At 29.6% G+C, this 16,404-nt stretch overlaps 1 protein-coding gene across 1 annotated transcript in view; it reads right to left on the bottom strand.

Annotated features, from left to right (window-relative positions):
• Positions 1 to 1,743, bottom strand: part of LOC132748972 (uncharacterized) — a 42,065-nt gene extending 40,322 nt beyond the window's left edge. The window contains exon 1 of the mRNA XM_060738636.1: positions 1,257 to 1,743. Within this exon, the coding sequence (XP_060594619.1) occupies positions 1,257 to 1,532 (276 nt within the window). The 5' untranslated portion in view covers positions 1,533 to 1,743. The remainder of the gene's footprint in view (positions 1 to 1,256) is intronic.
• Between the last annotated feature and the right edge of the window lie 14,661 nt (positions 1,744 to 16,404).

Raw genomic sequence — 16,404 nt, 5'->3', positions numbered from 1 at the left:
GAAATATTGGTTCGTTTGAACGACATATTATCATTGATATTTTAAAAGATGTGATAAATGTGCTACATGTAACAAAGAAATAAGTATGTGTAAGGTCAGTCAATGTGCTCTTTTATTTAGTAATAAATGTGTCAATCAATATTTCTAGATAAAACACAATATAATATCATATACACAGAGGTTCTATTGTTATAAACGTATAAACATATTAAATCTGCCCAAAATTAACGAAATATACAAATAATTCATTTTTTAACAAATTAGCATTTAAAAAAAGGTATCAAAAAAATCAATCCGGGCCCAAATTTTACACTCGGGGTTTCCCTTTTTAAAAAGCCCATGCATTAATTTTTTTACAGTCACTGGTTTAAATTTCATGCGTAAAAAAAGATGGGGTTCAGCAAATTTCAGGGCATCCTACATTATTGTCCTAAACTGACCCCTTTTGGGATTTAAACACGAATATACAAATTTTCCCTGATATTACAAATTCAGACGTCTGCTTTAGTTAAAATAATAATTGTATTTTATAATTTGGGGGTTAAAACCCATTTCATATAACATTATAGCACCCCGTGCGGTTTAACTGGAGTGCAGGTATTCAGTTACCCGCACTCCAGAATCATGCCCGTTGATTGGCTCATTTTTGAGGTTTACATATTGTTTGACGGCCGCAGAGAAAGGCGAAAGCGACAGAAATATCATATTCAGATTGCTCGATCATTTTGGGTTACCTTTTCCCCGGGGGAACGTGTTTTTTATGTTTGACTATGATTACAAAAGAGAAAGAACATCGAAACACGAAGGCTATCTGATTTTGACGAGGGGGCGGTACCCCCGAGTATAAATCAGAGTGCGAGTTGTTTCGGTGCTCTTTCTATTAACATATAGCTAATTGTATTAAGCCAATTTAAAAAAAGAAAAAATAGGGGAAACGTAATTGTATTATTTTTTTAAAGTCTCTATTAAAGTATTTTCAAGAATGCACTTTTTAAACCCGTTGTATTTTCATTTATTTCAGTATTATTGTACTTGTTCCGGTGTCTGCCGCTCAACTTAGAGATCACAGGTTCGAGTCTCTTGTCGGGGCATGACAATGTCGTCAGTATTGCTTAGTTCCAGGAAACAGATACGAAAGTGATTAATATAAATTACAATAACTCGTTACAGCAATAGAGCCTAAACTTATATGTTTAAACAAAACAAATGTATGTTTGTTAATTACGCAAACGAATAAGGTATTTAATTGTACACACCTTACATTCCATCTGCCCAATTTTCTGTTGTTTTAAATTCATTGCACGAGACATATTATTTCTCTGCTGAACAAGATTTATAATCGTTCTCTCCAAATATGACGTGTGAAACTTCAACTTCTGATTTTCAGAATACTTATTTTTATTTATTTCTATAACAGTAGCATCAGGTACATGGTCATTAGTAATTCCATTGTCAAAATAGTACTTCACTCCTAGCAACATCACAATAGTGACTAACGAAAACAAGAAAAAATGTGTCTTGGTAAACCCCATATTTCTTATGAAAAGAAATAATTACGTATTATAAGTTCATGTCCTTTTATGAAGATAATTCTGAATCACGTGGCTATTCCTAACTTGCTATTTTTTCGACACACTAGCATGTATATTAATTATTGTATATCCGTTATTTTATCACGTACATTGTTCACATTATGTGTTTCTCGTTCAGTGAAACGTTTCGAATATGAAGGTTTTTGCTAGGCGACGTTTTTTCCTGCACAAAGAATGTAAATACGACGACGGTGACGTACGGCGTGTGTTACTATATGTATACACTTTAACATACGTATACTCACCGAATAAGCTTACATCGATCAAATTCATAAACATTGTAAAATTAAAATTGTTTAATGCATACACATATCTCATTAAAGCAGGCCTTCTTAAATGAGACATCCGTCAAGTGAATTCAAGGTTAAACAAGTCAGAAAGATTATTAAAACAACAACAATAACAACAGCAACAGCAAAATTGATTAAGAAGCAACAGCTTTAAATGATTCAGAAAGTTGCATTTAAGCCAACGTTTAAACGTTTTACATTTTTATGTTTGTTTTTCTTTGTTTGTTTGGCGTATCATCAAATAAAATGCGTATTTTCCTTTTCCTTTTTTTCACTGTAAAAAGTTATTTTTCAATGCACTGAAACTTATTTTCCGTATTTTCTCTTGTGACTATGCACAATACAAAAATTAAGGCGAGTCTTTCAAACTGTACTGTCAAAAAAAAGGATATATATATATATATATATATATATATATATATATATATATATATATATATATATATATATATATATATATATATATAATAAACAGAAAATTTAAATTTTTCTATAAACACAGGATCTATTTCCATCTTGTGGTATGAAAATCATCATGTTTTACTTGTGGCTACCGCCACTCATGAAATATTCACATTTTGTTTATTTGCTTGTTTTGTTTGTGCTAACTGTAGCATTGTTGTGATTGTCACTGAATAACTACGGAAAAGATATGAACCGCGTAACACTTGATTTCAATCTTTTCTTGAATTCTCAACCAGAACCAAGCGGGATTAAGGCAAAAATATTCAACACGCGATCATGTGTTCACCTTAGAATTTCTTATTGATTAAATTAAAGCAAAGAAAAAATAAACTGTTTTTGTTCATTTATAAACTTTACATTGCAGCAAAGCATTTTTGCACTATATTTAGGAATACCCTGCTAGATTGCTCTACCAGCTCAGCATTTGTAATATTTATATTTAAGAATGCTCTGCCTGAACCGTTCAATGAAAGTGTTATGTTGTGTGTAAGCCATATGAAACTCTCTATCAGATTTTTTCGAATGTTCGAGATAACTTTCGGATATTTTTTTCCATGTTTTTGAATTATATTAGATGCATCTACAGCAAAGTAGCAGTGCAGGTATTACTCTTAAACCTATCGTCTATATATTTATTACTGTTTGCAGACGATGTTGTACAAATGTATTGTTTTCTGAAACAAAAAACTTACTTGAAAGAAATCGACGTTGTAATGTGATTTGCAAATTTCAAATAATATCTATAATATATAGGCTATCTAAAAGTGATTGTATCATTTGAATCATATCTAAACAATAGCATTTATACTGCCAACTAAAATAAGGTTCACTCTTTTCCATTTTAGGGCAGGAAATCAAAATTCCATATCAAGCGCGTAAATATGAATGCAATCGTTGTATATCAAAATTAATGAAGTCGGTGATGAATTTCACTATATGTTAGTGTGTTCCATTTTCTGTTATCAAAGAAAACGATACATCCCAACATACTATTTCAGAAGACCAAACGTTTTGAAAGTTTAGGAATTATTATCTTCAGAAAATTTTAGATAAATAAATGAAAATAATATTAACAGACTAAAGCCCATATAGCTAATTTCACTGTGGAAGTGACATTATAATTTATTCATTAATCTATTTTTTATTTTGTTTATATGTCCGATTTAAGCTATTTGGATAATGAAACAAGACTATTGTTACTCTAAAAATGCATAATTATGTTAGGTTTATACAATACATAGTTGGCCTCAGACAGTATTCAATTCATCATTGTGAATTCGAATGTTGTTTCTTTTTTACTTAAAACGAGTATATTAACGTAACTGTAATATTGTTGTTTTTGAACTTGAGTTTATACAAGCGTAGCTAATTCTGATACACACCAATATTGTTTGATTTTGCTGATGGTCCATTTATATCTTGTTACTTAAAAGACCAAGAAAGGAATATTTTTTTTCTTAACATGAGTTTTTCTAACGTTTAAAATGGGTTTTAGAGCCTGTAAGGTGCATTCTTCTGAAAAATTAACGCTGAAAATATATTATGATTTTCACAAGGTAGCAAATTGTAGATAAAGTAGTATTTGACTTCTTTTCAAAATATTAATTAAAATCAATTTAATTGTACCAACAGATGCAGCAAATGGTTAAAGAATTTGACCATTGTACAACAATATATATCAGTATTATATAATATAATTTATATAATCGTGATCAGACCAGAAATAATTCATTCAATCTTGTGTAATCTGCCACACTCTAAAGCTTTTTTATCTTTAGAGGAGTTTGTTTTCTTTGGGCTGATAAATAATTTAGCGTATGATAAAGTTATTTATGACTGTCTATATCATTGTGTTTAATCCACCACTAAAATACTGTGTATTATCATGTCAAAGATAAATAAAAGTCAAAATGTTAAAGTGTGATCATGATATTCCTATTCCAAAACAAACAATCAAATATGTCGTGGGACATTATCTGCAATGACTTTTTCATTCTTTTTTATACTTAAAAAAATCAAAGGAAAGACCAACAATTCAAAGTTGAATTAAATTCCCTTATTTTGAGCATTGAACTAAAGTACGGTCTCCGCTTCTCGTATCAACAGTGTGGGAAATTTTCTAAAAGTAAATCCCTACTCGTGTCGGTATTTCATCATAATATATTAAGAAACTAAAATACATTTTTCTTCGAACACCTAATTGAAATTACCGACTTTAAATGACAAGTCGCTTTAAAATTCTAATTTATATTCCCCAATGATTTCACTACATAAATTCCCGCATTCCATTTTCTGAATTTAAAACTTTACATACAATTGGTAACAAGAAAGGAGAGAACTCGCACCAATCGCAGATATGATCTGATTAACAGCAAAATATAATATTATTTTCAACTAAAATACCTTCTAATTCAAAGCAAATATCATCTGACTTTAAATTTACAGAAGAAAAAAACATTATTCTGATTTACAATCTAATTAACAGTAAATACGAATTTATCATATTATTTTCAACAACAAACTGACCAATTTCAAGAAAATTCTATCCGATTTACAGAAAATATGATCTGTTCTGAACTAGGATGATCTGATGTACAGAAATTTTAATCTGATTTACTAGAAAAATAATATGAACTTGAGAAATAACTTTTTTTTTTGTGTAACGAAAAATCCGATTTTATAATATTATTAAGAAAATACGATCTTACTTGATACGGAAGTAACAAATTTTCTACATCCGAATGCAATTTATGCAAATACGAAATTTGATACAGAAAACACACTCTAATGTTATTAATGGAGAAAATAATTATAATATGATATACAGAAAAAGATATAATTTAGTAAATGCGATTTTATATATCAATTATAAAAAATCTATTCATTTTCATGTTGTAGATCAGACAATGTAGCGATGCTTAGCACAGATTACACGTGTGACACGTGTGTGACATAGAACATTGATTTAAAATATTATATACTTGTCTAGTGCAATATAATGTGTATTAAGCACATTTGCACATTTATGACAAATTTTGATGTAATTGCAGTTGTAATATGTTTAATGTCAGCAAATCAACGATATTATTTAAAAATTTGTTTAACAATATTAAAAAAATTTTAATTTAAAACCGGAAAAAATCAATAAAACAAAAATTGTACACTATATTTCCGTTTTTCCCGTTTCTATCCCGAAAAAAATTTTTACACGAATAAAAAATTTGTTTGTTCCCTGGTTTTCCCCTAAATTTTTAAATTGTATTTTAAAAAACCCCAAAAATTTTTAAAAATCAAATTTATTTATGTTCCCTTTTAAATGAATAAAATTTGTTTCCCAAAAAAGTTTAAAAAAAAAAAATTTTTCCTTCGATTTTTTTGGGGTTTTTTTTTTATTGGTCATTTTTTAAAAAGTCCTTTTTAAAAAAAATTTAGCAAGAAAATTTTTTGGGTTTTTTAAACTTTAAAAAAAATAAAACCCTTTCTGTTGAAACTTATAAAGCCTCCGTTTTTCCTAAATAAACAATTTTTTCCAAGAAACCGTAAAATAATAAAATTTTTTATCTAAAATTTATCTTTTTTTAAAAACTTTAAAAAATTTTTCATTTTTTTTCATCAAAAATTTGAAAGGCCAATTTTTATTACATGGGAAAGAAGTTAATTTTTATACGTTTTTTAATTTAATTTAAAACCAAAAAACCCCTTCCCTTTTAAATTTTTTTGCTATTTACCCTAAAATTAAATTTAACATTTTTTTTTGAAGTAAGGGGCGCTACAAAACTGCCCGCAAAAACCGTAAAAAAAAAGTGAAAATTTTTTAAAATTCCCTTAAAACTAAAAAAAATTAAAAAAATGAAAGTAAAACAAAACAAAAAAAAACAAATTTTCTCCGGGTAAATTGCCAAAAATTAAAGGGAAATTTAAAGGGAAAGATTTTTGGTGACAAAAAATGGGAAACAAAGGAAAAAGGATATTAAGAACTGGGTGTTTTCCGGGAAAAAAAGGGAAATGACAGTCTTTTAAACACTTCAAATAAAATACTTTCATTATTTAAACTAAGTCATGTATTTTTTTCGAGTATCATTTGTAATATGCTATTAATATATTGTCTAGAATACCCATATAAACTTTTTAAAACATATTTAAAGTTGCTGGGTTAATGTATAAACATAAACTCTAAAACGATGCCTTTATATGGAAGTACACACTTTTTATTTTCTTGTTTGGTTTGTTTTATGGACGACCAACACAAGGAGTATGAAAGATGATTTGTTACCAAATTAAAGTAACATCTGGGTCAAAACCACCTTTCCTGCTATATATACTCCAGAAATATGAACCCATTTAGTCGCCTCTTACGCTCACGCAGTGATAAACAGTGGCTGCAATTCTGATGCTTCAAACCTTCTACCCATTGAGTAGATTAAAAAGGATTATTGATTTAAAAAGAAAATTGACATCAGCGTAATTCGTTTTTATCCTATTTTTAAAAAAAAAATTATGTGCAGTTAAACATTGTAAACCTAAGCCCATTGTAGCAAACTGATTACAGGTTTAAACTGGGAACGTAATATGGAATTTATAGAGAATTTTTATAAAGATAATAACGATAACCAAGAGGCTGACGACAACGATGACGACGTTGATGGTGATTATGAGCTATAAACATTGTTAACCTTAACACTCAACTACCAAACTGACGAAAGAGGAACCGCTGGAGGGAAACATTCTGATGGAGACAAATATTTTATGTGTAGCTAAAATGTGTTGCCGTTGAGTGGTTGAGTGGTTGTGGACTCTTGCTGTTAGAAGAACTAATCAAATCTGTTCCTGTAATGTCTAAATGACTACACTGCAAAGGATGTGTATATTATACGTTTACTTACTACTTACGACTCAGCGATACGCTCTTAGGGCCACTTAACAAGCTCAGTTATCTTACCTCGCATTCCATTTGACCAATTTTCTGTCTCTTTAAATTGAGTGCACGTGATATATTGTTTCTCTGCTGGATCAATAGAGCAATCGTTTGGTGAACGTCTCCATTCGGGGGAATCGGTCGTACCTCTAGCTTCATGTCATTGTTTACGTTTCTTTCTGCAAAATTTATGACGTCACCTTGATGAAAAAACATGACGTAAAGAAATAATCCAACCGCAATGACTAAAATAACCGAACTGATATAGTTTTGAAAGCATCCCATTCTGCCTTTGTCGAACCGCATATGGATGGCTTATTGAATAAGTCCTTCAAAATAATTTGTGAATGTTGTAGGCTTTATCTAAACACAATTTTAAATGATACTGTTAACCACATAAATCTTTCTTTAGTATGAGCGTGTCTTCTAAAGATAGATAGACCAAAAATGAACTTGCTAGCAAAGAAATGAAATATGACACTTTTCACATCTTGTTATCCTTCAATCACCTTTGTGTTGTTAGTTTCCCTATATGGCATCTTTATCTACACATGTCATGAAGTGTAAATGTTATCTATAATTCTTAATGTATTAATGTCAATCTTATACAAACAGGAACTTAAATATTACGAGGAATTTTTTTTGAAAGTACTTTACGGAACATAATTGTTGTACCTGTTTCATTTTAATTAAATATTTGCATGTGCATTCTATATAACATTAGTACGCATGAGTTACTTTGAATTATAAAAAGAGCTGTCGGTAGGACAGCAACGCTCGACTACTCTAAGTGCTTGATAGTAAAAAAGCCTTGATAATGTAAAAATTTCTATTAAGAAAAGGGTAAAATTTTTCTTTAAATCCTTATGACAGATATAGGCCTTGGAGAGAGTCCTATTATGCTCTCAAAGAAGAGTATAAAATTTCAACTTGTTTCAAAGCCATATATTAATGGACTTTGAAAATATGCGAGGTATTACAAAAACTTTAATGTAAATTCTAAGTCGAAAAAGGGGCATAATTCTGTCAAAATGCTTGATACAGTTACCTCCCCCTGTCTAAAGGTTGGGGTCATGATGGTGAACAAGTGTGCAAAGTTTCAAAGCCATATGTCAATGGACTTTGAAAATATTTGAGGTATTTCAAAAACTTTAACGTAAATTCTAAGTCGAAAAAGGGGCATAATTTTGTCAAAATGCTTGATACAGTTACCTCCCCCTGTTTACAGGTTGGGGTCATGATGGTGAACAAGTGTGCAAAGTTTCAAAACCATATGTCAATGGACTTTGAAAAAATTTGAGGTATTACAAAAACTTTAATGTAAATTCTAAGTCAAAAAGGGGCATAATTCTGTCAAAATGCTTGATACAGTTATCTCCCCTGTCTACAGGTTGGGGGTCATGATGGTAAACAAATGTGCAAAGTTTCAAAGCCATATGTCAATGGACTTTGAAAATATTTGAGGTATTACAAAAACTTTAACGTAAATTCTAAGTCGAAAAAGGGGCATTATTCTGTTAAAATGCTTGATACAGTTACCCCCCCCCCTCCCTGTCTACAGGTTGGGGTCATGTTTCAAAGCATTATTCTGTCAAAATGCTTGATACAGTTACCTCCCCCTGTCTACAGGTTGGGGTCATGATGGTAAACAAGTGTGCAAAGTTTAAAAGCCATATGTCAATTGACTTTGAAAATATATGAGGTATTACAAAAACTTTTACGTAAATTCTTAGTCGAAAATGGGGCATTATTCTGTCAAAATGCTTGATACAGTTACCTCCCCTTATCTACAGGTTGGGGTCATGATGTTGAACAAATATGCAATGTTTCAAAGCCATATGTCAATGGACTTTGAAAATATTTGAGGTATTACAAAAACTTTAACGTTAATTCTAAGTAAAAAAGGGGGCATAATTCTGTCAAAATGCTTGATACAGTTGCCTCCCCCTGTCTACAGGTTGGGGTCATGATGGTGAACAAGTGTGCAAAGTTTCAAAGCCTTATGTCAATGGACTTTGATACTATTTGAGGTATTACAAAAACTTTAACATAAGTTGTTACACCGACGCGGACGCGGACGCCGACGCCAACGCTCGGGTGACTACAATAGCTCGAATAGTCGAGCTAAAAATCATGCTCTGGAAGGAAGAAAACAACTCCTTTCTAACTTATTAAAGTCACGTGGTAGAATTAGCCTTATACCGTAAGGTATTTTATTTTGTACAGCTCCGAAATATACATTGCAGTCTCATCAGGTGCTATACTGTTGAGTGGTGAACTTTAAATTTCCATCTTGTCATCCTAAAGTTTCAAAAATTGAAACTTTAAGAGGTTACATGTTTCAACTTAAATCTAACATATAGATATCACAATATATATTGTAGGATAAACAACAAAATTTAAGTTTAGGGACATTCAAACGTATAGTGTATATATTGAAGTTAATGCTTTTTACTTAAAAAATGTAAGAGGCGCAATTCATAAGTGTATAATTATATTCATATATCACAGTTGTTTCCCTTTCAACATGAATTGATTTGAACGTCCGCTGTATTATATTATTAATTATAAAGATCGTTGACAGGTTATATGGCCCTATATAAATGGCTATTTGTAAATATAACCCGAGCCATTAGGCGAGGGTTATATTGCAAATAGCCGTTTATATACGGCCATATAACCTGTCAACAATCTTTATAACGAATTTATAATACAGCAAGCATCATTTTTAGAGAAAAAAAAGTAAGATTTCTTCATGAATCGACAGCAGCCGTGTATATAAAACTATATAAACGTCACGATTATCCAAAGAAAAATGACGTTACAAACGTGCAGTATTATAAAATATAGAATATGTCGAAGGAAAACAAAATCATGTCTCATAACGAAGTCTTCGTTGTTGTTGTTTTTTTAACAATATGTTCAGAAATACTTCAAAACAATAAAGTACATTGTATTTAAAAAAAAAAACTCAAATAAATTATTCTTTAATTATTTCAAGGCTTCCATCGAGTACTAAGTACATTAACTAATAAGACTGCATTGTTAATTATCAACATTTAAACTGAGAAATCATAAGCTTTATTATCATGCAACCTTTCAAAAACGATTAAATGGCCTCTGCTCAATATTTTGACATGATATATTGTACTTATTACATTGCGATTTTCATACCATTTTACGAAGTTTTAAGAGCATTCACTGACTCCAGTATTTCAAATCGTTATTTTTATTGTGAAAAAATAGCCTAAACATTAAACGAGTTTAAATACTGTTAGCTCAAATCGGATAAGAAATCGCATCTAATACTGATTTTCAATTTAATTCTGAATAATTATATTTCTTTACACTGTTTTATTTTTTATTTCTCTGAGTGTTACGATTGATTTAGTATGTAAGATTTTGAAATTGTATGTTGTTAGGTTTTTGAACCTCAGCGGAGTTCCTTTAGACCGGCATATCTTGTTATATTATTAAATACATTTCTTTTCAAATTAAGACTTGTAAGGCGGATTTTCAATTGTTCAGAGATACGAGTATATAATCCATGGTAACTCACAGACCAGACACTTTTACAGTCAAATATATTGATAGTGAAAAGGGTGATAACGTTTAAAGCCAAATGAATTGAACTCATTAATTGATTATCTTATTTAGAGGTCATCCGAATAAAGTTTTAAAAAGACACCTTCCACATTTCTAAATCAATAACTTCCACTTAGATTGTGAGGGTCGTAGAAAACTGATCTTAATCAAATCAGTAATAACAATCATTTTTTGAAGTACATGTATATTGATTGACGATTCAGTGATTAAAAAGTTGAAATAAATTAATAGATGATAAGGTATTCTTATCTGAAGGTCAAAAAAGGCGTTTGTACCCACTGTGTTCTATATAAATCAGAAAACCTATTGATATGGAAAAGTAATTTACGGCTATAATGATAGTTTAGATGGGATGAAGACTGAAGAATTTTAACGATTTTCTCAAAAGTGATTACGACATTGTCTGTTGAAAAATCAATATAAACCAATGAAGAACATGGCCTTTAATGTTTGTTTTAATAATAAATTGTTCATCTAACATCCTTAATTTGGACCACATTTTTACAACAAAAAAGAAAAGAAAAATTGACATTAACACCTAATCCCTCCTACTTTCCTATCTGAAATACATTCTTCTGCCCCTGAGTGACTCATTGTCGCTTATAGAAAGAAAACGTATTATAACTCACACAGTATGCATTTTGCCCTTTAGTTTATGTTTTTATCTTTCACTATTACCATTTTACTTAGTTGTAAAAAGAATCAATTAAAAGCATAGCAAATATGTTTTGACTAAATCATTGTTAAGAAAATATGTATAAGGATCAACAAATGTCTAGTAATTTGGCAATTCATATCAACTGAAATATCATACAGTTGTTCAACTTTTACATCACCGACCACTTGTCGTTTTAGAAGAAAAACATAAAAAAACTGTGAACCTTATTCAGTAAAAATGCGAAATCCACTCGTTAAATATAGTCATAGTGTTTTATCATTTCATTTTTCAGTTCACCATTTTTAAAGCATGTGACCTTCATTCCAGATGTGCACTGCATTCTACAAAATCTGAAAACATTTATTCCTTACTCAATCAACTTTGTTGTGATAATTATATCCTTTAACAATTTCATTTAATTTCAAATAACAAGTGCGGTCAAATATACTTATATTTTAAGAGTCATATAAAGTAAGATAGATTCAGTTTTTGGATTTTTTTTTTCGCTTGACAAAAAATAATTATTTTTTATAATACTGAATCTTTTAAAAAAATCAATTTACTAGATAAATTCCAAACCATACAAAACAAATTTTGTTATATCAAAATTGATAAGAATGATACATTGTAATTGCAAGCTTAGGAAGAACATATTTATCAGAGTTTTTATTGCTTCTTTGTTTGTAAAAACAAGCAAATAATTGAGAAAATATGAAAGTTTAAAATCATTAGATTGTCTAATTATGCGACTGCGTTCACCTGAATGTAATATTAAGGACACGCCAGGTGCCTAATTAAAACCGTTTGAAATAACTCACAAGGAGGACTTCTTTGCAATTATCTTTAATTCCTTTTAATTCCTTTCACTTGTATAAAATGACGAGTTATCAATCAGTTAATTTCAAAAGTACAATCATGGTGGTTACTGACGGTTTGATGACAAAAACATTTGAAAGACAATTTTCATGAAAATTCAAATAATTATAAAATCAAGCCAATCAGTATACTTTAATAACGTTTTTATTTACGTAAGTTAGATGCAAGAACAAATATATGCCGTTTTATACAATGATGTAAGTCTCAATGAATATTTTGAATATTCAATAATGTTATTGTATTATTATTATATTAAACAAAGTTTAAGTTTAATATAAATCTTATCAGCTACACGTTGTTAACACGTACATATGATGCCAACAAGATTTACTAACTACTTGTTTGTTATTTGTTTATACTATTTTTTTGCCATATATTATCGCACGCTTTAAAAAAATGAATTACTTCACGTTTCAATTCACTATATTCTAATATTTTATCATTAAACGATAAATGCTCTGAATACATGTATATGACTAGTTCGTCTTTGTGTTAAATTTTTTCATTTCAGTATTTACAAATTATGAGTGTACAAGTGAAAGTCAGTCTGATTGTACATTTCACCATGATAATTGTTTTCAATTTATAAATTATTGCGTCATGTTTCGCATGATAATTAAAAATGAGCATGACTCACTCATATTCCTGTTACAGATCATTTTTACATGTATGATAATCGGGAATGTTTGAGCGAGAAGACGAGTAGGGTACTTTTTTATTATTGTTTTTCATATTATTTGCTCTCAACATTTGTCACTTTCAAGTTTTTGTTACTCTTGCTATTATAATGAACAATCTTTTTCTGTCCATCACTGTTGAAAAGGAAATTCTAATTAAAACTGTGAAGTCATGTCATTTAATGAAAATGAAAAAAATATATAGCAAATTTATCTCATCAGACAAAAAACCGACAGACAATTATAATACTTAAAATAACATTAGCTATTGAATCTTCGATTAATTATTTTGCAAGTCGACGACTTGCATTTTAGTAAGTTAGATTCAATTATCGAAAATCTCTATATTCCATCAAAAGGTGTAGTACTCTTTTTTATAATTTATTAGGTAGTGCATTCCTCTTTTTTGCGTCAATCTGCACCTTACGGTACACATTAATGGGCATACAATATTGCATATGCCACAATTATGACTAATATACTAATTTCTATATATATTTAACAACCCTTGTGTGTTGCTTAATTTCTTGTCATTCTTGAAAATAATATATGAGGAATGATTAAGGCCGTATGTAATAACAGTATTTCATAGCCATTCCCTAGAAATGTGTAGAAAATATGTTAAATCTGCCATGAAAAAAGTACAATACAAACACTCTCCCCCTGTGACGTTCATGAAAAGCTTTGCAAAATAAGTTAAGTCAATCGTGAAAAAGTGCACTACAAAATGTCTCCTACATTATTGATGAGGCACAATGATATACAAGTAAGTCGTTTTGTCTGTCTTAAAATAGAACAATACTTTAGCACTCCTATCTGATTTGCATACATGTTAAAATAGTATTCTTTTAGTATTGATGAAAATGACTAATAGCCATTAGTGAGTAGTTTAATTTTCTTATGATTTATGAGAATAACAAGTTCAATGACATTATGACCTTTACATCAAGAACAAATTCTATTGATTCATTTTTATAATTATTGTTTACAAGTTTTGTTTCGCTATAATTTTAAAAAGAAGACGGCATATACTTAGTTTCATTTCAGTTCGTTTGAAACGCAACCATTTTGTCTTATTGATTGTGTGCATACCGTAATAATCATGTTTGTATTAAAGGGACTCCACTGAGGGTTTTTTGACATGACGGGACTGGAAATATTTTTTTGAGATTATTACTCCATTTGATGTCGATCTATTCTAATGACTTATGTGCAAAGTTTCAGATCATTAGCTCGCTCCTTTTTTCTACAATAATTATTATAATAGTGAAAAATGACCCAAAATTGAAAAGCATTTAAACGCTTTTCACTCAAATCGGACTGAGAATAGCACAAACATACAGTTTTCAATGTATTTCATAATTATTTCTTAGTTATATTTTATTTATTTTTTCTGTTTAAAGTGCTCATGTTTATCAAAATGTTATGCTTTAGGCTTATAAACCTCAGTGGAGCTCCTTTAATGAGAATAAGTTAATGGCTAAAATCTAAAAGAATAGACAAAGAACGAAAGAGATAATTATAAAATAGATGACATGGAAACCGCAATCAACACGGCAAAAATTGAAAATGTTGTAGGCTCGTTTTGATTAAAGTAATGGTGCCAACTACATGTACCGTCAACACTCCCTAACACATATAAATGCAAACCACATCAATGAGATTGCGTTTAATCGAAAATTGACAATTCTTTCCACAATGTTTTTCCAGGGGCGGGTTTTTTAAACCATTGGACTTCGTTTGGGAAACTTTTATTTCAGCCCATAAAATTGAGAGTTTCCTTTTTGGGGCCCTTTTTTTGTTCGAAAATATAAAAATTTTAATGAAAAAACTTCCAAATTTTGTGGCAAATTTTTTAGTTTGATTTGAAATTATAAGGTTATCTTAACCGGGCCACCCCCTTTGAAAACCCCGGAAACAATAAAAACATTAACAAAAACTTTGGAAAAAATTGATTTCCAATGAAAATGCCCCCGCTAAGAAGAAAAAAAAATTTAAAAAACAAATATCCTCCCTTTTTTTTATTTAAAATAAAATTTCATTTCATATATAGGGGCTTTTGATTACAAACTTTACAGGGTAATGTGGGGGAACTGACCATTTGAATTTTTTAACGAAAAAAGGAAAAAATTTAAAATGTTATTTTTTAAATTTTTGTCCTTAAAATTTTTTTTAAAAACTCTTCGTAAGAATAAATTTTAAAATTTTTTCATTTTTTGGCAAGGGGTGGAAAACACTCCTCTTTTATAAATACCCGGTTTATTATTTTTTAATATAAAAAAAAATCAAAGTTTTAATGGAAAAACGACTTTGATTTTTTAAAGAAAAAAGTTATTGTAATAAAAAACAAGACCCTCTATATCATTTTAATTTAAAACGCAAGTCTCTTTGTAAAAAACAATAGAATGTGTTTTAAATAAATTTTTATATAAAACAAATTTAAGTTAAAAAAAAAAGAAGGGGATCTTTGCTTTAAAAAATGTAATTTACTTTTTTACAAGATTCGGGTTTTTTTTTTTGGTCCTTTTAAGTTTTAATTAAAAATTCCCCTTTTTTACGGGTTGGGTTTAAATTACCATTAAAATTTTTTAAAATTTATTTTGTTACCTTTTATTTAAATTTTCGCCCACTTTCCTCACTTCTTCCCACAAAATTTTTAAATTTTGTTTTTTTACCTAATCTGTAGTATAAGGGGTTTTGGGAAATGAAAATAAAAAAGAAAAACAGATTCTTTAAAAAAAAAACTTTTTTAAAAATCCTAAAGAAAGAAAAGGTCAGTTTAGAAGGCTTCCATTTTAATTTGTTAAACATTAGTTAATAAAAGAACAGAACTCCCCCAAAAATGGGGAAAGTCAGGGAAAATTTGGGATTTAATTAAAAATATTGTTTTTGAAATTTAAAAAAGGGTGAAAAACTTTTTGCGGACAGATTAAAAAAGTAATCTATTTGAAACAATAAGGAATTTTTTAAATCAAAGACACTGCACCGGCTCGAGATATAACAGGATGGTTCGACAGAGCACTAGAATTATGAAAGTATTAATCACACACACACACACACACACACACACACACCAATACTTGTAAGGACCCTCCAATGAGGACACATAACTTTTTGCAGTCAATTGGGGACACTCCTTTCTGAATGGTTTTCTTTCAAAATAACTGCCCTAAGATCACAAATATATTTTTTACATTATAGTTATAACTTTTAATCAACGATACTGTCATTACAAATAGACTGGAAAAAAGACAGTCTATTGAGGACCCACCCCCACTCAGGTGTGTCTAACCTAATGGGGACATTCTGACAAATGCATCCAATT

The sequence above is a fragment of the Ruditapes philippinarum genome, unplaced genomic scaffold, assembly GCF_026571515.1.
Source record: "Ruditapes philippinarum isolate M1 unplaced genomic scaffold, ASM2657151v2 ctg14412_1_1_1_1, whole genome shotgun sequence".
Classification (NCBI taxonomy): domain Eukaryota; kingdom Metazoa; phylum Mollusca; class Bivalvia; order Venerida; family Veneridae; genus Ruditapes; species Ruditapes philippinarum.
This window is presented reverse-complemented; position numbering and strand designations above follow the sequence as displayed.